The sequence below is a fragment of the Vanessa cardui genome, chromosome 10 (assembly GCF_905220365.1).
Source record: "Vanessa cardui chromosome 10, ilVanCard2.1, whole genome shotgun sequence".
NCBI lineage: Eukaryota > Metazoa > Arthropoda > Insecta > Lepidoptera > Nymphalidae > Vanessa > Vanessa cardui.
In genome coordinates, this window is record NC_061132.1 from 8,843,268 (window position 1) to 8,868,366 (window position 25,099).

Genomic DNA, 25,099 nt, shown 5'->3' on the forward strand with positions numbered 1-25,099 from the left:
ATTTTATATCGGTCCGTATACATACAAATTAACATTTTATACGATCACTTGATATTAGGATGCTAAATGAAAAAGATAGTCATGCGTCAGTAAGTGGAAATACCGGCTTCTTATCTATCTATTGATAAATCTGTCTAAAGAAATTAAAGATACTGATATCAGTCTCGTAAAACGTATTGGCAAATTGTACACATTTAGAATATACATTTGGTATATAAAGAGGAGTAAATATTGAACACCCTGTTATTTTAATGATATAAGTAGATAGACCAGAAATGGTGCCTGAAAGTAAGTGGTCACCACCGCCCAAAAACAATGTTGGCTTAAAAATATTACCCATTCTTTAGATACGCCAATACGCCATAAATCTAGTAAATTAGGAAGTTATTTCTCGTACACTGGCTCACTTAAGATAAAATTTTCACTAGCCCGATTCAGGATTCGATCTCAAAATTTGAGGCACCAAGGGTCTGAGGCCTTATTAAATCCAGCAGTGAGTACATAACCTATATGATTGAATCTGTAATAATTGTCTGAAGAGCAAGATCGTCCGAAATTTGGGCATATTATTTGTATGACATAAACATTCGACCTTTAGATTCCTGACGTCTAACTCTTCGTTGGTGTTACAAAAAATAGTCGTAAATTCAACATAGTTGAAGTATTTTTTTCCAATATTTATAGGCCATTATAATAATAAGCGTAATTTTATCGCATAGGCATACGGTTGTTACATATGGGCGTGAACTGTGTATTAATTGTAGCATGTTTTTAGTATCACGACTTCGATATATTTTTTTTGCAACACATCAAGTTACTCGCTGTTATTATTCATCACAGATTCTATCGTATCAATTATGTATGTATGCTATGAAGTTAGAGAGTTTTAAGGTTAGTTATAAACAAACGCGAGTAACTCAGAAACTACAAGACTAACTTGTAAAATCTTAGTTTATCAGCTGATAAGTTACTATAAATACCAATCAATAAAATTCGGAAGCCAATAAGGTTAAACCTGGCAAAGCCCACCTCTTCTTAATATAGTATAACAAAAATTCGATGGCAGTTATGCCATAATAGTATTATAGTACAGCACATACATCACCTAAGTACTATACTACTGACACTATTTCCACAAATATTAAAATTCAATAAAGACTTAACATACATGAAATCAAATAGTTAACATCTTACAATTAAAAAAGATAAAAAAGTACCTATACTGAAATAAATTATAAAAAGAAATAAAAAAAATTAAAACATAATATAAGACAAACTTTTTATATAATAATTTTGACTGTTTTGAAAGTCAATTAATGCAACTCAAATTGAAAATCACTCATATTTGCTCTAATAAAAATAACGTCATTTTAGATTTCAATTATATAAAACAATAAAAACGATAATAAAAGACTTATGTACTAACATGAGATCATAATAATAACCTGAGTGTATATTCGAATAACAACGCCAGTTGTACAAGTTGCATATTAAATAGGTTTTAATCATAATGGAGATAGCTATTCCCGAAGGCTTAGTTGTGTTAACTTACGTCCGCGCATTCGGTATGTATTTATAATGCCATTTCTATCAGTCATAAACGTAATCTAAATTATATTTTTTTATTACTTTATAAATATTGTTCCGAGATGGCCCAGTGGTTAGAACGCATATATCGTAACCGATGATTGCGAATTCAAACCCTGAGAAGCACCACTGAATATAATCATGTGCTTAATTTCATCGAAATGTTGTCACATGTGTATTCCACCAATCCAAATTGGAACAGCGTGGTTTGGAACATATTCCACAAATGTTCCAAACCTTCCAAATGAACAAATACTACGTCACGCTTTGTCTCTTATATTGAGTAATGTGCTGTTATCAAATTTATATTTTATACCAAGCTTGGACAAGGATATTAATAATCATTTTACAGATAAAATATAACTTATGTTTTGTTTTGTATGTAATAATAAATATTATTAATAAAAGCGTCTCCACACCAAGTTCCGAGCAATACATTTTACGTTACTTGTAAATGAAACGAGTTAATAGGCAGTACGAAACTGTAAGAACACAAATAGGCAGTAAGTTTAAATCCAGACTTTTAAAATTACTCTCAACAATTTAAGTACATCCACATATGGAACAATCTCAAAAACAAATAGTCGTAAAAATATTTATTTTACGTGTTCCGCCCGAACGGCCGCCAACAAAAACTCGCTGTTGACTCAAAATAACCGAGAAATTGTAGCGAAGTCGAAATATGTCAGCGACACGAGATTTTTTTTAACCATAACTAATGTACTCACTACGGAACCATTCGACCGTTTTACTACTACGTATTAAAAAACCCAACAAGTAACGACGCCATTTCGTTTCATTAAAAATGTCGTTAATTAAAATTACACATCCTACTACTATTATAAAGGCGAAAGTTTGTTTGTATGGATGTATGGATGTTTGTTACTCTTTCACGTAAAAACTACTGAATGGATTTGAATGAAACTTTACCACAATATAGCTTATACATCAGAATAACACATAGGCTACAATTTTTGAGATTTCTAATGTGAGGTCGTAAAAAAACACATTTTTTGCGCTTACATTGCAAACGCTGACTGAATCCTACAAGATAGATCAAAACAATGTACTACAGTATTGTATAATTAATAAAAATAATGACTTATTAACGAAGCGATTTTAAGCGATTACTAGACTAGACGGGACGAACCTGAAGTCTACGCGAACGAAGTCGCGGGCAAAAGCTAGTTAGATAATATACTTTGAGCGTCTCTATCGATATTGAAATGTTTGACTAAACTTCAGTTCCCATTCGTAGTTAGGATTAGATATGTAACATTAGATCGAATTAATTATTCACTTTTGGCTATTATATATTAACGGCATTTAAATTTCTAACTGCTGGGCTAAGGCCACCTTTTTTTTCGAAGAGAAATTTAGGCACATATTCTAATAATGGAGCTACTGGATTCGGCACGTGCGAGTTTCTGCTCTAGGTTTTCCTTCAACGCCGAGCTCGAAATGAATTATAAATAATAAATAAATAAATAAATATGAGACAACATCACATACATTACTCTGATTCCAATGTAAGTAGCTAAAGCATTTGTGTTATGGAAAATTAGAAGTAACGACGGTACCACAAACACCCAGACCCAAGACAACATAGAAAACAAATGATAATCTACATTGACTCGGCTGGGAATCGAACCCAGGACCTCAGAGTGACGTACCCAGGAAAATCGGTGTACACACCAATCGACCACGAAGGTCTTCAAATACAAATGAAGCACATGGAAATCCAGTGGCGTTTGGGCTAGAACCCGTAATCATCAGTTAAGATGTTTAGATCATCAGAAATACGCGTTTTAACCACTAAGCCATCTCGGCTCATAATTAATAAACTACGATACGACCAAAGCTAAACAACAATAAAAAATTGATTTTTATATGTACACATATATGTAAGTACACCTATGAAAGAAACGTTACAAATTATAAACTAATTAAATTTATTAACTTCGTTTATTAATTTCATATATATTTTTTTTAAATAATTAAATTTTCACTTACAATTTGAATAGAGTGATTAATCATATTATATTACAAAACACTAAAATCCAAATAACAAAATATATCAAAATAAATACAAATATACACAATATGTCCTTAAAGTTTTACACCCAATTAGTTGTATTGAAATAGGTTCTCATAAAAAAAAAAAACAAATAACTGTAACGTACTCTAGTATAGTCTATGGAAGAATAAACAATCTTACCTATAAACAAGTACTTTATATCAGCAATGTAAATTTTTTAACGCTAGTCAATCTCTTAGAGCATAATACATTAGTTTCCTTATATAAACGTAGTCTGATCACTTTCATACATAGACCTATCACAAGTTCTCGAGCGTATTAAACCGCGAATAATTTGACACTAACATGTGAGGCGCGGCGAACGCGCTTCATTAAGGAACGCCTAGGATAACCCGGCTAGGCAGGTGCCGTGGCGTCGAATTGCCCGTCAAAGATTAAAGGGATTTAATTTAAAGGGATCCTGTAATGCGTGCGCTTACATGCTAGCGTTAATTTGTGCGGTTAGTTCTGAGATCATGCGAGATTGCAGTCATAAAATCATTCTTAATAGGAATCTGCTTTCATCGTATTTCATTCTGCATTCTTGTATTACGTTAATTGCTTATGATAACGACTTTTTACATTCAATCAATCAACAACAGCCTGTAAATTCCCACTGCTGGGCTAAAGGCCTCCTCTCCCTTTGAGGAGAAGGTTTGGAACATATTCCACCACGCTGTTCCAATGCGGGTTGGTGGAATACACATGTGGCAGAATTTCTATGAAATTTGTCACATGCAGGTTTCCTCACGATGTTTTCCTTCACCGCTGAGCACGAGATGAATTGTAAAGACAAATTAAGCACATGAATCAGCGGGGCTTGCCTGGGTTTGAACCCGCAATCATCGGTTAAGATGCACGCGTTCTAACCACTGGGCCATCTCGACTCAATTCAACTTTTTACATTATATAGAGATTACTAATTGAACTAATAGTTCTGTGCTCTGCTAATTTTTTCTTCAGCTTATTGAAACTTAAATATACTTCATGTGTAGCTGTAAATAAAACGTCGTGAGAAAGCCTGCATTTATCGACTCGTATACATGTATCTAGCGACTATAGCGAGTAAACTAAAAGCAACATGGCGGAGTGAACTCTAAATCTTTCTCCTTAACAGGATAGAAGTTCTGTGCTCAGCAGGGACATTTACGGGCTGTTATTAATAGTCCAGTATATGGAGTAGACGTTCAATACTGTGTATATATAGTACGCCTAGTCTGTATAATATAAGGCAAAATTTATAAAATACTGACAGCGGTTTCGCTCATTTTAAGTGTTACCGCTTCGCCTTGTGGTTTGTATTGTGATGTTATATATACTACATTTTTTACTAATAAATCGTAATTTTTTTACTAAATATCGTAATTTTTTTTAAAGTCGAAACCATAGCAGATTCTTATATAAGCGTTTTTAAATTGACAAACAAAATAGAATCTTTATAATATTATAATATTCGATAAATCCAAAAGGTCTTAACATATTGTTTCAAAGTGGTTGTTGAATAATTAAATATAATCATTTTGTATATATTCTTATTCTATATTCATTATCAACGCACATGTATAACTTTTTTAACAAAAAGTATCATTATAAATTTTGTTAACAAATTCAATAATAAGAAGCTGTCCCCGTGATATCTTAAATGAATATTCATAATTTCACGCCAAATCAACTTGTCAGCGCGAAAATAATGAACTTGGATTTATAACAATGTTATCAATTAATCAAAAATAAATAATATAATATTTCAATAAGAATCAAATCGGGCTTAAAATTAAAACCTCCTTTTTTATAACCTTGTTTAATTTCTAAAGCACGTCGAGAATCCGATCTGAAGACATTCGAGCGTCATTTCCCAGAATTTTCATTAAAACTTCGAGACCCAAGTTAAGGCTGCATGTTTATTTCATTCATAAACCATCGCCACATTACTTTGTTGAATCTAAAGCAGACACGGACTCTTAGCGAGATGCATTCCAGTAAAACGGGATTGATGACTTAAAAAGAAACAAATATGTGGGAATTCAAGTAGCGAACCCTCTTTATAATAGCCGACACGATACCGCGTAGTATACAAATAACCGCCCGGGGAAACAAAACACACAAAAGGAAATATCATAAAGCTTGATAAACGTACGACTCATTCTAGCATTGTTACAAGAGCCTTTATAAGCTAGGCACAGCGAAAACCCGACTCTGTGCTCAAAGGAATGCCATACGATCTGTCAGCGATCCAAGAGGTACACTCGACACTATTATAGTTGAAATACATTCAGAGGAGATCGAGTCAATATGTAAATCACAGCGTTATCGTATCATGTTGCACATACTTAATTAGCTAGATTGTTGCAGGCCGAGTAACTTGCTAGGGCGGTCTTTAGTGTCGATATCGATGCTATCGACTTTAATCCGTATTTAATTAAGAGTCGTCTTGAAATTAAATCGATTCGGTAATTAAAAATTGTTTAAATTATAATATATTAATGTGTTGGATTAATGGAATTGTGAAATACGTCGCTAGAGTGTGTCCAGTGATATGGTATTGTATTTAGTCGTTTCTCGGGTGCATCCCTATCTCATTTCGTCGAGACAAAGGTCCTATTGGCGGTCTGTCGTCGACTGTCCTTTTTTTCCTTTATCCTTCATTTCCTCGTTGAAAAGGATGCGATGCATTCTAATCATCTTTTATTTGTTTTTAGTCGTTTCGTTTATTTTATTCCCTGCGGCATCGAATATAAAGTATTTTTTTAGTAACATCCAAATTTACTTTGTATGCGGTTTACCACAAAATAGATTTCTTTTTTTTTTTCATTTTTATTGCTCTTTGTTTGAAATGTGAACGTTGTGTTAAAACGATTTATGCATCTTAAATTAGTACTTTATATGATAATGCATACGTCTTTTATATATGACTTCAATAGGAATATTTTTGAATGACAACAATTACATTAACGACTTTTGTTAACGCCTAGGACACACAGGCAGCGGCTGCGGCGCTGACATCGTTAGGGCACGTCTACACGGCCATTGGGGACTACCCAAACGCGCTCGCGAGCCACAAGCAATGCGTGCAACTCGTGAAGCAGATGGGCGATAGATTGCAGGAAGCCAGAGAGATTGGCAACGTCGGCGCTGTTTATCTAGCTATGGGCGAGTTCGATTCAGCCGTGGATTGTCACACACAGCACTTAAGATTAGCGAGGAGGCTCGGAGATCAGGTATCTTTTTTTTAATATAAATCTTTATCATGAACCCAATTAATTATGAATTTGTTTACATTTTGAGTCACGTGAATTTTTGTCTTATTTTAGATACGAACATTAATTAGTATCTTAATCTATATATACATAATTAAAATTTTAACAAAAGTTCACGCTATATTTGACGTTAATTATAGAATTTTATGCAATACTGAATTTACGAAAGGCATTGTTATTGTTTCCAGGTTGAAGAGGCGAGAGCATACTCTAATCTAGGCTCATCGTATCACTATAGGAGAAATTTTACACAAGCAATTGCTTACCACGAAAATGTTTTAAGACTGGCTCAAAACCTAGGCGACAGAGCAATCGAAGCCAGAGCATACGCGGGCCTAGGTCACGCAGCAAGGTATACAACATTTTAATAATAATTATACATTCATTTGTAATTAAACATTATTTCGACAGAATCCATACATTGTTTTAGTATCAACTTTGTTCATAATTCAAAGTTTCCACACCATAACACAACTGCATTACACTAATATTTGTCATAAAAAACAATTAAATCCAAGAAATCGTGCCTAATACATTATTAATTTTAAAATAATAATAATTATTATTTTTATTTATTAACATTAAATATGATATCCAAAAAGAATGGAGAACTTAGCCCAATAGCGAGATCGTAACAGACTATTTTTATAAAACACTAGCAAAGGTGATACTAAATGTAAGAATTTGTTTATTTACGATGTCACATTAGAAACTTTCAAAATTATCAGTGTTTCATTTCTTTATTGTCCATGTATTATATTTACAAAACTCTAATCACTCTATCTTTTAAATAAAACCGCGTCAAAATCCGTTGCGTAGTTATTTAAGCATACATAGGGATATAGGAACAGAAAAAGCGACTTTGTTTTATACTATGTAATGATGTCGGATTTTGTCTGAGTTAACTTTGTTCCTAATGGTCCGTTTTTATTCCAGGTGTGCGGGAGATTACGCACAGGCGAAGAAATGGCATGAGAGACAGCTAGATGTTGCTCTGGCGGCTAGAGATAAGGTTCCGTACATCCGTTTTGTTTCTAATTCCCTGCTCTTATCCTTACTTTAATATATACAGATAAAATCGTTATGTTTATCTTGCATTCTATGTTCGTCGTATCTTTCAATTATTTTGCATAATAATAATAAATAAATATGTATATAAAACCACTATCGACCTTATGTGAAAAGATATTGTTTTAATAATCTGATTCGTTCATTTGTTTTTGTAATGAAGTTCCTTTTCACGCGCAATACTGCTGACATTTATTACACAAGTTAATAAAAGCTGAGCCAAAATAAATATGTTAATGACTATTATACATATGTGTTAATTATACAATTATTAATAAAATAAAACTTTTGTTTAAAGTAAATACAATATTATCATTATTATATTCCTTTCAAATGTTATCAAATTGTTTATAATATGTGCCTTAATTAAGGGAGCAATACAATTAATCACTGGTACAACCGCGTGGAACAGACATTATTAGCTAATTTTTTATGGTGAAAATTATTATTTTTTCAGGTCGGTGAGGGCAGAGCTTGCTCCAATCTAGGGATCGTGTATCAATTACTGGGAGAACATGACGCTGCACTGAAATTGCACCAGGCTCATCTATCCATCGCTAGGCAACTTCAAGTAAGTATACAACAACAACGACATAAAGTAAATATCCCACTGCTGAGCTAAGGCCTCCCCCCTTTGAGGAGAAGGTTAGGAACATATGCCATTACGCTGTTCCAATGCAGTTTATTGGAATACACATGTGGCAGAATTTCTATGTAGTTAGACTAATACAGGTTTCCTCACGATGTTTCCCTCCCCAAATTATAAACACAAATTAAGCACTAATGAAGTATATTCAGTGGTGTTTGCCTGTCTAATATATTCATGGAATAATTACAGGATAAGGCTGGCATGGGCCGAGCGTATGGAAACATTGGCAATGCCTACTCCGCAGCGGGGTTCTACGAACAGGCCATCAAGTATCACAAGCAAGAACTGACTATATCAAAGGAGGTCCACGACAGGAGCTCCGAAGCCTCCACTCATGGGAACTTGGCTGTAGCGTACCAAGCTTTGGGTGCCCATGACATGGCGTTATTTCATTATAGAGCACATTTAGGTAAGATTATTTATAAGACGATTATAAGAAAGAATAATTTGAAAGTGCAACAAAAATACTTGCTGGTATAGCTGAAATTATTTCTAAATTGAAATTATTAATTAACAGTACAATTCAAATATTTGTCTATTAATATGAAAAAAAATTGCATGTAATAAAAATGAATTCTTATTAACTCGCATTGCAATTTAAAGTAGCAAAATTTCGTAAAACACTAATTTCATATGATAATTTTGGTTTGTCTTTCGATATACATCACATCTGAAGTAAAATTCCATGACAATAACAATGTCCACAAATTTAATTCTCAGGAATAGCACGAGAGCTAAAAGACGCGGCGGGTGAAGCGTGTGCTCTGCTCAATCTTGGCAACTGTTTGTCATCGAGAGGAGAATTCGCTCAGGCGGTCCCCTACTACGAACAGCATCTGATGCTCTCGCAGGAATTGGGAGACGTCATCGCCGAAGCAAAGGCGTGCCATTTTCTAGGATACGCTCATTACTGCTTGGGAAATTATAAGGAAGCTGTCAGGTAATTCAAAGAACCCTAAATTTGAAAGTATTACAATTATAAAATGTTCTATATTCAAATGGCAATTATGCAAACATATTGATTTGATTAATATATATAGGCATATTGTAACATTATTACACTTAACTACATATATCCAGTTTAATTTGAACTCCAAAGTTTCGGCAGCAATTTCATCGACATGTATCAATAATCATCTTTAATTTTCTACACATCTACAACTGGAGCTCTTCAAAATAAGACCACAAACGATGTTATGTGCACCTATCGTCACATAATCACTGGGACAAAATTGGCTTACGCTATTAATATATAAGATATTCAAGTTTAAATAAAAACATATTGAAGAATAAATTGTGTCTTTATGGAACATAAAATAAATTATATTTATCTATTGCAGATATTATGACCAAGACTTATCACTAGCCAAGGATCTTCAGGACAAAATGAATATGGGCCGAGCGTATTGCAACCTTGGCTTAGCGCATCTTGCTTTAGGAAATCTGGAAACAGCGCTGGAATGCCAAAAGTACTTCCTCGCTATAGCTCACATGACACAACACTTGCAAGGAAAGTTTAGAGCGCTTGGAAATATTGGCGATGTTCTGATAAAAATGGGAGATGTAGAGGAGGCTGTGAAGATGTACCAGAGACAACTCGGATTTGCCAGACAAGTATGTTGTTTTATAAATCATTTCGTAAATAGTTTTCATATAAAAGAAACAATGCCTGAATTTCGTACTTACGAATATATTATTGTAATGTGTGTTGTGGTCGAATTGTCTTGGAAAATTGGAAACGCATCCGCATTTTTTCTTTTAGTTACATATTTAAATAGTTTACATGCTTTTATGACACTTGTGTTTCGACGTTTTTCAGTAATCAGTATACTATTGAAGATACTTTAAATGATAGAAAAAAAAGCAATCATTTATATAAAATATTAGATTTTAATTCTTTGATATGACTATTTTCTTATTTTTTTCTAAAATTCAGGCTCGTGATCGATCTCTGGAAGCCGCGGCGTGCGGCGCGCTGGGACTCGCGAGGAGATTGCAAAGAAGATTAGACGCAGCTTTAGGACATCACACACAGGTGACGACATCAACATTTTACTTTATTTAATAAATGATCGTCTGACTATGCACCCGAAAATGCAGAGTCGAGCCCCCTAGAAGGTTTTTTTTTTATGGTACCACCTGATGGTAAGTGGTCACCATCACTCATAAACAATGACGCTATAAGAAATATTAACTATTCCTTACATTGTCAATGTGCCACCAGCCTTGGGAACTAAGATGTTATGTCCCTTGTGCCTGTAGTTACACTGGCTCACTCACCCTTCAAACCGGAACACAACAATACTGTTACTGTTATTTGGCGGTAGAATAACTGGTGAGTGGGTGGTACCTACCCAGTTTGCACAAACTACTAGGTGTTTACGGGTATGGCCGCTGCGAAGATCCTCTCACTTTATCCACCAATGGACCCGTTCCAGCTGATATAATCATGACGATGTTTAAAGAACTTTTCTAATTACCGTTAATAAGGAAGTGACGACTTGTTTTGTCATGGTTCATACCTCCCTGTGTGGACGTGACGGTAACGCTGGTGTGTGCAGGAGCTGACGCTGCGGCAGGAGGCGGGCGACGCGGCGGGCGAGGCGCGCGCGCACTCGCACCTGGGCGCCGTGCACATGGCGCTCGGACACTACTCGCACGCCGCGCGCTGCTATCGAGTGAGTGCTTGTCCTTAAGCCTAAATGTTACCAGTGTTTATTATCATTGTCCAAAAAGTTTTCATTCATTTGTAAATAACTTTTGTTCAAAGTAGAAATCTTTATTCAATAATATTATATGTTACTATAGTTACTTATTGTCAGAAATCTAACACCGATTTGGAAAAATATACTTCTGGTGGAAGAAAGATATTTTTTAACAACCTCAATTTTAGCTGCCTGATATTAATATTTGTCATGGTGATAATTAATTATTATCTTTAGGAGCAACTAGAAAGAGCTCAGGAACTGCAGGATTGTACCCTCGAAGCTCAAGCGTATGGCAACCTTGGAATTGCTAAACTCAACATGGGACATTATGAAGACGCCATCGGATATTTAGAACAGGTACGATCCTCATTCAATCATTACATATTTATTCAGTAACATATATTTTTATTAACATAAGAATTAACAACATTAAATACTTAAATATATATGTACAAATATGAACTAAAACTAGTTACTGTATAAATCTTGACCGCGTGGAATGGTGGCAAGAATGCTAGCAGCATTTCCCCGTTGAATCGCAATTCCGATCCTCTGGGCAAAAAACGAACCAGCCCTCCTGTCACCAGTGGAGGCAATGAGGCGAGGTGTTATACTTAAACATATATTAATTATTATTAATACTGTTTTTGTGAATACAGCAATTAGCTATCCTAGAGCGAGTGAACACCCCGACATGTCACCTCGACAAGGCGCGGGCGCTGGGCTCGCTGGGCGACTGCTACGACGCCCTCGGCGACCCTGACGAGGCCGCCAAGTATCACGAACAACACTTGGCCGCTGCGCTGAAACTAGACAATACGCGGGAGCAGGAAAGAGCGTATCGAGGTCTTGGACTAAGTCACAAGTTAGTTGGACAAATTAAATTAGTAAACGCAAAAGCAACCATTATTGCAAACTTTAAGGAATGATGACGAAAGGTTTTCAGCTGAAGATATTTATTAATCATTTAAACAGTGTAATTGGACGTAAAGAATACTTCAAGTAATTTAGATCGTAACTTTTATTAAAAAAGAAACTTAAATTATGTATTAAATTGTTAAATATTTATAGATCTGTCGGTAACCTTCAACAAGCGCTGGTCTGCCTCGAGAAGCGTCTGGTGGTGTCGCACGAGCTCGGCGTGCCGGAGGCGAAGGCGCAGGCCTACGGCGAGCTCGGCGCGCTGCATATCGCTCTCAACAACCTCGAACAAGCCGTATCTTGTCTAGAACACCAGAAAAGCATTGCCAAGTTAGTGTTTAAAAATAATATATGTATGCATTTTTAGGTGACTTTGTCTTGCGTTAATGTTGCATCGATCTTATGAGATTGCCGTTCCCATTCCAATGGATTATACGTGTATGTCGTGTGCTAGGGAGCTGAACAACCAGATAATGGAGGCGGAGGCGTGCCACGCGCTGGGCGCCGCTCACCACGCGCTCGGCGACCACGCCGCCGCCGTGCGCCACCACCGCGCCGAGCTCGAGCTCGCACACCGCCTGGGACTCACGCAACTGCAGGTACCACACCCCACCTCAAACAGACCCAGACCTTTATTTACGAACCCATATAATACTTTAAATATTTATAAAACATTTTGATCAAATCATTTGCTTTCCTACTATAAATATTAATCTTCTGAGTTTGTTTAATAATTCGACAATTTTGAATATTAAACGTTGTTTAATTTACATTACACGTGAAGGATAAAATACATTTACCACTTTCAAAATAAACAGCCTTTATTAAATGATTCTCATATACATATTTAATATATGAATAAACGGTACGTGTGCGCAGGCGCGCGCGTGCGGCGGGCTGGGCGCGGCGCACGCGGCGCTCGGCGCGCAGGCGGAGGCAGCGCGCTGGCACGAGTCGCGCCTGCGGCACGCCACCGCCGCCGGTACGTTACCACCTACTGTTAATCTACCCTCACATATATCTTGACTCGTAATCTACCGGACTACCACCTGAAGTACCAGATTTAAGATGAGTTGGAATGTTATATTACGGTAACTCCACAAAGTATAAAAAAGGTGCTTGTACGAACGTGAGAATTTCTACTTCTTCTAAAGTTTCTGATTGCATGCAATTAATTAGTTACCTACAATGAACAATACAAATAGATTAGGTGTGAAATTACGTATCTCTTTCGTGCGACTTGACACTTATTTATGTGTGGTTGTCGAACAACTTCATCGGATTGTGCTATGCGCTCGTATCATGAAAATTACTCTCACAATATTTCATGACGCACCAGCAGATGTATCACTAAAAATGCTTGAGACAGTTTTAAAGTAACAGTAGCTAAATTTAATAAGTCGAGTCGTTCATACTATATCGGCGTGTTTAAATAATTTCTTTATTCTTTATACTTTATTCTTTTAAAAAATTCGTGGTCATGGGCAGACACGAACACTGCAAAGTGCTCGAAACGTCGGGATGTTTAAAAATAATTAATATACGCGATTCATCCGTTATAAATAGTTTTATTTAAATGTGTAATCATCGCGAAAATTTAAGACAACATTATATATCGGCGTGTGTTTCCCGTGCGGGCAGGCGACGCGCGCGGGCGTGCGCACGCGCTGGCCGACCTGGGCCGCGCGCACCTGGCCATGGGCGCGTGCGGCAGCGCCGTGTCCTACCTGCGGCAGGCGCTCGCCGCCACCGAGGGGCTCGCCGACGGAGACGAGGAGGTAGCTTTAGCGTACCTACTACCTCGAGATTCAACTTGATTATATGAACATTGCAAACCTATTTCTGACCTCTGAGCTGTTTTACACGCTGAGACATATTAGTAACGTCTTGGAAATTGTTATTAAAAATAATGCAAAAAATATTACACCTGGGTAGGTACCACCCACTTATCAGATATTCTACCGCTAAACAAAAATACGCAGTACCGGAACACAAGAAGTTCCGGTTTGAAGGGTGAGTGAGCCAGTGTAACTACAGGCACAAGGGACATATATATTGTATATAATTTTAAGATAAGTTACCTAGTAGACCATACTCTTTAAAATTATGAGTTCCACAATGCTAAATATTGACTACTTAGGCGTATTTTTTTATGATCAACTGAAATAAAACAATTCTGGTTATAGCTGTGACAATTCTGTATTTGATTATATATTATCCATTTGCATCTCATCAACAACTAAATACCGTCACAGGCTCGGGTTCGCCATAGACTCGGTTTTGCACTTTGGGCTTCTGGAGAACTGGAAGAAGCTAAGGAACAACTGCAAGCGGCACTCACAGTCCTGGGACCTGGGTATGAGAAACATCGAGACCGGAAGATGGCCGCTCTGTACACTTCCACACAGCATGCCTTGCAGAGAGTGCTTGTCGGTAAGATATAATTTTCTAATAATAACGATTTTCAACATTCATATTTTCAATATTTTTCTTCTTTTTCAATATCAATCTGAAATTATTGTTTGAAATACATTTTTTGGATGTCTGTCTTTGATACATTCTAGACTTTATTTACGTCATTCAAGGCATTTTCACTGTGCAAAGTATCTTTAAAATTAAATTACTTATTTCCAATATAATTTCTTCGTCCTTTCTATTCAACAATATTTGAATTTAGACCAACGGTAGGGTCATATGTTCCAGATAAATTCATGATAATAGAATCTACCTATTATGCGATTTTACCTTTGAAATGTGTTAATAAGTCCAATACACCAAGAAACATCAACAATGGGTAAACCAATGTCCTGTCCCAGAGCTGGGCCGGCACCACGAGGCATTGGTTGTGGCGGAGCGCGCGCGCGGGCGGGCGGCCGCCGAGCGCTCGGCCGGCGCGCTCAACCACGCAAACCTGGAGTTGCACACTGCGCAGAGGTGACTACCGCTTTTATCTTGACGACCGTGGTCGAGTGGCGTGTATAGTACGACACAACTTAGATGTCGCATCGGCTAAATTCGTAAAACCGATCACATCCGAATTGAGTACGCTATCCCAAATTATCAATCTTTATTTCGCATGCGAATATGATATTTACACAAACGTAATAACTTGTAATATTATGATATTGACCTAATATACTCGTCAATTTGACGCGTCGATTTACATGCACTTGCTTTCTGTGACGCGTGAATCTATAGCGACGAATAGCGTCGAATGGCGCGATAGGGAGCTATTTCTATTGGTTGTGTTAATCGGCAGTAATCGGTTTTATTTTCATTCCATTGCATTTTCCGATCCTACATCTAATTTGTGTTGTACTATACGCCGGTTTTCATGGGTACGCCACTACGGGGTCCCGGGTTCGATTCCCGGCCGAGTCAATTAGATTATCATTACTTTTCTATGTTGTCTTGGGTCTGGGTGTTTGTGGTACCGTCGTTACTTCTGATTTTCTATAACACAAGTGCTTTAGCTACTTACATTGGGATCAGAGTAATGTATGTGATTTTGTCTTATATGTATTTATTTGATATGGCAAAAACATATAAGTAACGTTGTAAGAGCGTTTTTTTAGTAATATTAAAATTGACACACAGTTCACACTATACTGAATTATTAATGATTATGTGCACTTAATGAGTCTCAATTCGATATTACAGTAGGAACTTGACAGAGGATAGCGCTAAAGAGCGCGCAGAGCCGTGGTGTCCTTCCACGGTGGAACAAGTGCTCGAAGTTGTGAACAAGCAAAAATCACCAGTTTTGTACTACAGCATCGCCGCCGGAAGACTCTACGCCTGGCTACTTCAACCACATAAGGGTATGTACACAATTAAGATACCTGAATTCAACCTCATACTGTGAACGCCTCTCCTCTTTCTTTGGAAGATTTTGGCCCACACTGTCATTTTTTTAAAAATAATATATACATAATCTATAATAAATAATATATAATAAAACCTTTTAAAGATTATTTAATCACCCTACTCTAATGTTTCACCAACCTCACGATTTAGGATTATATTTCTTACGATTGACCTTCTTGCCTTCAGGAAAAGAGCCTGCTTTAATAATTTCTTGGACAGAGGATGATTTTTAGATTTTTAGAGCCATCCCCTATGTGACGCAAATAGTATATAGTATAGTATGACAATAAAATTATTAAGGTGCTATTATGGTTCTGATGGAAGACTAACAAAGAAAAACAGGAGACGAGATGGCTTTATTCTGCTCTGTCAAAATGCGGTTTCCAGTATTAGTAATGAAAGGCTCATTACTTATGCTGTATTAGATAAAGAATGCTGGATTAAATAAAGAAATTTTATTTAAAGTATGCAAATCTGAACAGGTATCCTGAGATTCCATCAGGCATGCTTACTCGACCAGGCAGAGGATAGCGATAATAGCCTACCAGACATTAGCCCAGACGATCTGCAAACCAACACAAGTGAGTTTCAAATTTCATATACAAATGATAAATCAATCAATCAAATAAGTTCTATAAATAGCAATAAGATTTGACAAACATTCATATATTTATTTATTAATTCTTCATTTACTTTATACAAAATAAACATAAACGTGAAATAAATAAGAGAATAATATATCATTATAGTATGAGTGATAAAATCACTATATTTTTAATATTTACAATTAAAGTTAATAAAATACACTTACTTAGTTGTGTACTATATATACTACTGTACTATATATACATAAAAATAAAGGATAATGTCATAATGGATTCTCAAATCTCAGATCTATTGTATCTTTTTTACGAAAACAAGCATTATGTAAGCTAGAATGCACTTAAAAATCAATTTTTTTTAAATAATATTTTTAATTGATTATCTATCAGGTGGTGGCAAGTTGGAGCGCTGGATCAAAGAATGGTCGTCATGGCTTCGGACGGCACGTGTTGAGGACGAGCGCTGCGACAACGACGACCGGCCCGGTGCCGGCCTCGCTCGGATGGTCAGTATACAAACAATGCAGAGAACACTCGCAAAGTAGACAATTGATTAGCTATAGGTAGACACGTTCTTACGAAAGATCTTAATTTTTTTCGTTAACCTACAATGATATTTCCAAAAACAGTAAACCAACATCTCAAAAGAACTTTGTTTATTTCATTTTATAAATTAAATAAATCTATGCCACATTGTAGTCCCTATTAATTTTAATTAATTATATTTATATTATACAAATTGGACATGTTCCTCAAACGCTTCGATAATTCAAATTCGTAATACGAGACATTGGTACATATTATGCTGAAATGGTAGGATGGCTGCCACACATCAAAGAGATTATTCTATCGTTAGCATGCTGTGGTCTCCTATAATTGAAGGAGCACATAACTTGTGTAACCTTTATGCCGTTTTATTTTGAATGTGTAATTAGTGTGTATCCTTTGTTGGGGACTCATAAATAAATAAATAAATATCAAAACTATTTCTAGGTTACCCGCAACCACCTCCTCAATTCATCCAACTACTCGCTGAGCTCGCTGTTCAGCGTGGGTTCAGTGGGCGGCTCCGTCGCTGGATCGGTCGCAAGCCTTCAAGGATCAACGAGGTAAGAATATCTCATCCCTTTTAAATATTAATAAGGTTATATGTACAGTTTCAAGAAGAAATTACTTTTGAATGAACAGCAGTAATAGAAAGATTAAATGTTGGAAAAAAATTAAACTGTATTCATTATGTATAACTATTTATTTTCGCTTGCTTGGCATATGCAAGTAAATAATAGTCAAAAAAAATTTATAATAATTTTTATTTCGAATAAGCGTCATCACCCGTGCGAAGCGTGGACGGGTCGTTAGTTCAAATACAAAACGAATTATATGCGGCAACTTCTTCCTAACCGTCATCAGTGCAAGAGAGATACGAAATCTGAGAGAGAGAAAGCCCAAGAGAGACCGCAATTTATAAAATATATATTTGGAACTCAGTTTTATAACCAATTTAATTGACGGCCTCCGTGGTCGAGTGGTGTGTACACCGGTTTTCATGGGTACGCCACTCCTAGGTCTCGGGTCCCATTCCCGGCCGAGTCGATATAGATTATCATTAGTTTTCTATGTTGTCTTGGGTCTGGGTGTTTGTGGTACCTTCGTTACTTCTGATGTTCCATAACGCAAGTGCTTTAGCTACTTACATTGGGATCAGAGTAATGTATGTGATGTTGTCTCATATTTATTTATTTATTATGTTTCCTATAAGACTGATGATCTCACAGGTCGAGCGTGCACGGCCCCCGCCGGAAGCAGCCGGCGTGGCAAGGCCCGCCCTGCCTCACCTCCCTCTACCAGATGCTCATAGCACCTTTCGAAGATCTGCTACCGGCTTCCTGTAACAACACTCACGGTAGGCTTTTTTAAATAATGAAAACGATTAGTAATCATGCTGTCTATTATTAATATTTGTAACGTTAGGAGCTTAAAATCGTCCAAATAATATAGATAAATTGGATCTTTTTATATATTAATCTTTTCTATATGTTATGTATAACTGCGCTCTAAAAGGGAAGGACCGTTTTCTATTATTTATAATTCGGTTTTATAAACAGACGTTTGACAGCGTTAATGCAGACAGTTTAAAAACATTTAAAAGCTAATGTATGACCTCTTCATCCACATATTTTATGCTCTGTGTATCATACAATTGGTATGTCTGGATGGCAGCTAGCCACGGCGGGCGCGGCTGCGGCGGGCGGCGCGAGCTGGTGCTGTCGGTGGAGGGCGCGCTGTACGCGTGTCCGTGGGGCGCGCTGCGCGGCGCGGCCGACGGCGAGCCGCTGTGCGAGCGCTACGCACTGCTCGTTGCGCCCGCGCTGCGCCCGCTGCGCGCGCGACACGTGCGGCCCAAAGCTCACCACGACCACGGTATGTGTATACATACCTATTATTAATACATACGTATTCATTCAACAGTAATCTTCATTCGGTTCCCTTATCAATTGCAATTAATGAAAATAAACACTTATAGTCCATTCCAATGACAAAAGGAAACATTCAAAACATACCGTATTTTTCAATATCACAAGTGTTTTGTTGATATTTTCACTATAAGATTAACTACAAACAGTTCTTGATTAATATATCTTCATTTGTAATACAACAATATTTCACTAAACTACATAGATCCACTTTAATTTCACTTCCAAAGTAACGAAAACAGTTTTGTCGACATTCAAGACGCCATTTTTCAATGACGAACATTAAAAATAGAGGCCTCAACTAGGCATGTTCGCTAAACGAATGTAGACGAATGAATTTATACAGATAAAAAATATATTATTTTAGTTTTAAAATTCATTATAGATATTTTTTTTTAAATATATTTATTTAATTGGTTGTAATATATAATATGAATTATTTATTAGAAACGTAAAAAGTTACCTAACGATAGATAAAAAAGTTATTTTTATACAGTAAGGTTTTTACATAGAAATAATATTTTTACCATAAATGTTAAAAGAATTATTTTACTTAAAAATAATCTCTTATCTCGAAATGTAGATCAGTTTTGTGCATAGCAATTTTATAGTTTTGAAAATAATACAATGATAAGAAAGACATTCGTCTCTCATCTTTCGTATCATGTGCACAGATGCATATTCCGAATTCTCTGAAGTTTTTTATTACGACCTGACTTTGTTTAAACGGAAAATTACTTTTAAAATAAAAAAAAATATATCGTTCTTTAGCATTAATTACCCATTCATTCAATTATTTTCACCTCACTAGTCGAACGCAAATGACATATCAATTCAAGGTCAAAGTTGTTTATTTATCTTTTCTCCTCTTCCCATTGGAATAGACTATAGTTGCTTTTATGACATTTTCTCGTTTGCGATGAAGTAATAGATTCATTATATTTTCTTAAATAACAACATTATCACTATAATATTTTTCCCATAATCGTCCATCTGTCAGAATTAAAATATGTTCTGTGTACTGTATAAATGTATTAAAATTTTCGATATTGGTGTCACACATATTGATACCGTAATTAATTATATCAAGATAATCATTGCCTTTTTATCATCCTGATGCCGATGCTTCCAATTTCCCGATCTAAATAAATAAATGTTTGTCAGCGGGCGGCGCGGGGGCCGCGGGGGGCGCGGGCGGCGCGGAGGCGGGCATGCGCTGCGTGGTGGCGGGCGTGCGCTGGGCCGGCGCGCCCGCGCTACTCAAGGAGGCCGAGCTGGTCGCCGACATGCTGCGAGTGGCGCCGCTCCTCGACTACCAGGTAAGAAACTACTCATACACGTCACCTCAACAACAGCCTGTAAATTCCCACTGCTGGGCTAAAGGCCTCCTCTCCCTTAGAGGAGAAGGTTTGGAACATATTCCACCACGCTGTTCCAATGCGGGTTGGTGGAATACACATGTGGCAGAATTTCTATGAAATTTGTCACATGCAGGTTTCCTCACGATGTTTTCCTTCACCGCTGAGTTCGAGATGAATTATAAAGGCAAATTAAGCACATGAATCAGCGGTGCTTGCCTGGGTTTGAACCCGCAATCATCAGTTAAGATGCACGCGTTCTAACCACTGGGCCATCTCGACTCAAAAAAAAAAAAAGTCATCATGAAGGTACAAATAATTACAAATACTTTTAATGACAAAACGGATGAGATAGACTGAAATGTACTACAATATGTGTTATGTTCGTCCTACTAGAAGGTATTCCAATAGACTAAGTGAATTCGAAACAATATAAGTAATTATCCCAATATCTATTAATTGTATTAAAATAAGAAACTTTTTTTGTTACAGGCGTCAAAAGAAGCTGTCCTAGCCCAACTTCCACAGGCGGAATGTGTCCACTTCGCTACCCATATCTGTTGGAAAACGCCAGGAATCATCCTCAGTCCAGGAGAAGTGGTAAATTATTCTCATGTATAACTTTACTTACCTATCTATAGTGTAACATAACGTCACCCTCCGCCTCTTTCTATGTCTTAACTAACTTAATCTTTAAGTTTATTATTAATCGTAGACGTTCTTTAGTATAAAATAAAGTAGCTTCAACCGTCTGTCTGTACAATTGGATCTTTTAAACTACGCAACGGATTTTAATGCAGTTTTCAAGTACAGGTAGCACTTCCAAAAAAGTTAAGTTAACGTATGTCTTACATAAAAGCAACAAAAAGATACGAAAGCTTCCATGTATGTAATGAAAAGCAACATACTGGTGATGGAATTAACTTTAGATTTATTATGTGTATTTTTAATGCAGGTGGACTCACAAGCCAAACGACTATTGAACACGAGCACGGGAAGCGGAGCCGCGGACACGTCCACTGAGAACGAGGAGGAGAGTAAGTAATCAACTTAGACATGGTTCCAACTTCAACATATTTGTGGCTAAATCATTATTATAATCCCCCTTGTCTCATTGATGTGGGTATATTATTCGAAGGAAATTCTATTACGTTAGAGAGAATTGGCAGGAATAAGAAAGAAAAAGTAGATGCTTCCCCTCTCTTTCTTTTTTTTATACATGTCTTAATTTAAATTTATTTTTGTTATTGTTTTCTCTCTTTTTCTCACAAAGGAATTTTAATGACAATTTTATTTTGTTCTCATTGAATTATTCTCAAAACATCTATTATTTAAATAAATTATATATAGTGGAGACAAATTCGTTTCAACCAGGTGTCCACCTCTATCGTTTTTAAATAATAATATTATATAACCTGCAAATGCTTACTAGTAATGGTGTAGGTAATTTACTTGTGATACGATGAAAGATGTATTGTGTATGTGTATTAAATCAAAAGTCAATGTATCTCTCAGATGCCGAACTATCGCCCAGCAATGACGAGCTACCGCCCGCTTCGGAATACATGCTCACGGCAGCAGAAATCATGAACTTAAAAATTACTGCGAGATTGGTAAGCGTCTCGAAATTTTTTTTTTTTTTCATAATTAATAGTGTATAAGTACTGTTTTGTTTTTTTTTTTGTATGTAAAACTCTTTCCTTTGATTATTATTTATAACAAAATACAGAAATGAAATGATCTCTTTTCACTTAAAATAAAATATTTTTTAAAATAAAATTATTGTAAAAAATAATAAATTTTGTAGGTTGTACTGTCGTGTGCACCATCGAGTGCGGCCTTCCAAGACTCCGAGGACGCGGAATCAGTTACGGCAGCCGGTGAGGGCGTGTCCAAACTCTGCAGAGCCTTCCTCACTGCAGGAGCTCAGGCTATACTGGTCACGCTCTGGCCGGCGCCGCAAGACACCGCCACCAAGATACTATATAGAGCCCTGTACTCGGCGCTGTTACAAGGAAACAGAGTTGCGAAGTAAGCTTATATCGAACTATTAATATTATTAAGAATAATTTGTAATACATTACATTTTAGACGCATATTAAAAATGAAGCTGTTACCCGTGCTTAGAAATATATTATGGATCAATTCACTCATTAAGGCGTGCCCCTCTACGTAAAATGTTTACTGGTTACAAGGAGTCTTAGTGTGCGTGAAATGGTTAAGAATAACAATAGCAAACATATAGATTACATTATATTTGTTTAAATGTAACTTCGAGAAAATCTTTTTCACAATATTTGATTTATCACATGTAATGTAATCCAAGAGAGATCTGGTTTTATTCGACATCATCGCAATGAGACAGATAGCAAATGTTTCGGGCTAGGCTAACATTTCGTTGGCTGCGCAATGATGATGTAAATAGCAGGTATGGCACTGGCAATAGGAAGTAGCTTATATTGCCAATGCCTGTACTACAAGCCGCGCTCCCTCAGGGCTCTGGGCGACGCGATGCAGACGGTGCGGCACACGAAGCACTTCTCGCACCCGGCGCACTGGGCGGGGCTGGCGCTGTTAGGCGCCAACGTGCGCCTCAGCAACAAGGTAGCGCTGCTGGGACAGGCGCTCTGCGACCTGCTCGCCGCGCCCGAGCGCTGCCGGTGAGACACCTACACAAAATTAACAATAATAATTAACATGTATAACGTAATACAATCAAACTTATTATAATAATGTTTTGTTCTAAATTTGAAATCTATATTAATTTTAAAAATATGAAAGTAACTCTGCTTGTCTTCCGTTCTTTCAAGACAAAACCATTGAACCGAATTTGGTTAAATTTGGTATGAAGCAATATGAACTTCAAGGAGGGACATAGGCTACTTTTTTTTGCGTAACACATGACAGCCAACCCCCTAAAACGCGATCGAAGCTAAGCTCCACAACTAGTATTACATACATATATTCGATGGTTATACATATACTATATTATATTATATGCCTCCGAAAACACAGCAATGAAATGAAGAAGCAGTCCTTATGATTCTGTACTCTTTTCTTACTATCATAGATAATTAATCTAAAATACCTTCTATTTCTGGCACCAGAGGGCGCCATAAGTACTTTACCGCCATTGTAGCTGTTGAGCGTCATTGCATTCTTGTGATTCGTTCGAATTGCTTCGAAATTTTTTTCTTAAAATACAAAGTCTTAAAAAGTTTGTTAAAAAGTGTACTAAGTGTAGGATTTAGTGCCTTTTGAAAACACAGCAGTGTATCTCACTACAGAGATGGATCCGGTAAGTAGTGGTAAGGAAAACGAGCGTGTCGGTATTGTTGCTTCGGATGGAGAACAAATACCGTCTACGAGCTCTGTGTCTAGATCGTCAGGGAACAGTTCATCCTCGTCCTCGGAGTTCGAGGATGGTACTGCATCACCCTTACCAAATAAACGATCTCGTACAACAGCACGTAAATACAGGTCAAAAAAAGTTTTTACCGATCCGCAGGTTGATGTTTTAATGTCACAAATGGCGTACATTTCTAATTATTTCAGTCAATGTAGCCCTATGTATTATAATTCATCGGATCAACAGAATTATAATAAAGCTATTCCTAGTACTAGTAGTAATAACAATTTACAACAGTTTCCTAATAAAAATTTACAATTTCCTAATAATAATTCAGAACAATTTCTAACATTACCTAGCCAACCCGAATCAATGTCGCTTAATTGGGGTTCCCTAAATACAGATGTTGATAGAAAAAAGATTATGCCAACTAGTGATAAAGAGAGATATTTGGAATTAAATAAGTTACAACAATTTGATTCTCAGGCTTGGAAAGGCATTAAGTATAAGCAAGTTTTACAGAGTTGCTTAGCAACACCAGGGTTCACTGGGCTTCAAGTTAACGATGAATTATGTCACTTTAATAAAAGCAAGGACTACCTTGCTTCAACTGAGTTACTTTTAGCCGGGCTATCCAATCAAGTATTGGAACAACGTCAATTATTAAAAACAGGTTTACAAACTATTGTTGACTGGGCTTGTACTAATTCTCAGAACTTAAATCCAAATAACTTGTTTGAGAAAATTTCTGACACTTTTGGACCTGGATCTTTATGTCATAAAAATTCAGAGACCACTATGCAAATTATTTGTGGAAAGCGTTCTGAATGTATAGAGGTTAGGCGTGAACGCATTCTTAAAGAAATAGGTAATGACAACCTTAAAAATACTCTAAGGAATGTCCCGCCCAGCTCTGAATACTTATTCAGTAGAGAGGCTTTACAGCCTATAATACAATCCCTCGGAGGGTCTCAAGTCTGGTTGAATACACCAGCCTATTTAAAGGAGAGGAAGAACCCAGAGCGGGGAGAACATATTTTTCAGAATAAGAAGGTTACTAATAAATATAAAAACAAGAAGTTTGATAGGAAATTCAAACATTCAGTGCAACAGAAGAGTCGGTCCTTTCGTCAACGTCGACCGAATACAGAAGGATCAAAACCTAAATCTAAAGAAAATTGA

At 36.6% G+C, this 25,099-nt stretch overlaps 1 protein-coding gene across 1 annotated transcript in view; it reads left to right on the top strand.

Moving 5' to 3' along the window:
* The window catches only part of LOC124532779 (tetratricopeptide repeat protein 28), an 84,666-nt gene that overhangs the window by 51,410 nt on the left and 8,157 nt on the right, over positions 1-25,099 (top strand). Inside the window, exons 8-36 of the mRNA XM_047107847.1 lie at positions 6,637-6,882; positions 7,110-7,273; positions 7,858-7,933; positions 8,447-8,560; positions 8,828-9,047; positions 9,359-9,578; positions 9,979-10,252; positions 10,575-10,673; positions 11,200-11,316; positions 11,581-11,703; positions 12,006-12,211; positions 12,418-12,597; positions 12,722-12,866; positions 13,147-13,249; positions 13,909-14,045; positions 14,523-14,700; positions 15,084-15,201; positions 15,928-16,088; positions 16,617-16,715; positions 17,127-17,242; positions 17,730-17,845; positions 18,512-18,639; positions 18,957-19,157; positions 20,375-20,529; positions 21,061-21,168; positions 21,524-21,605; positions 22,084-22,181; positions 22,376-22,599; positions 23,064-23,228. Coding sequence (XP_046963803.1) covers positions 6,637-6,882; positions 7,110-7,273; positions 7,858-7,933; positions 8,447-8,560; positions 8,828-9,047; positions 9,359-9,578; positions 9,979-10,252; positions 10,575-10,673; positions 11,200-11,316; positions 11,581-11,703; positions 12,006-12,211; positions 12,418-12,597; positions 12,722-12,866; positions 13,147-13,249; positions 13,909-14,045; positions 14,523-14,700; positions 15,084-15,201; positions 15,928-16,088; positions 16,617-16,715; positions 17,127-17,242; positions 17,730-17,845; positions 18,512-18,639; positions 18,957-19,157; positions 20,375-20,529; positions 21,061-21,168; positions 21,524-21,605; positions 22,084-22,181; positions 22,376-22,599; positions 23,064-23,228 — 4,373 coding nt within the window. The remainder of the gene's footprint in view (positions 1-6,636; positions 6,883-7,109; positions 7,274-7,857; positions 7,934-8,446; positions 8,561-8,827; positions 9,048-9,358; positions 9,579-9,978; positions 10,253-10,574; positions 10,674-11,199; positions 11,317-11,580; positions 11,704-12,005; positions 12,212-12,417; positions 12,598-12,721; positions 12,867-13,146; positions 13,250-13,908; positions 14,046-14,522; positions 14,701-15,083; positions 15,202-15,927; positions 16,089-16,616; positions 16,716-17,126; positions 17,243-17,729; positions 17,846-18,511; positions 18,640-18,956; positions 19,158-20,374; positions 20,530-21,060; positions 21,169-21,523; positions 21,606-22,083; positions 22,182-22,375; positions 22,600-23,063; positions 23,229-25,099) is intronic.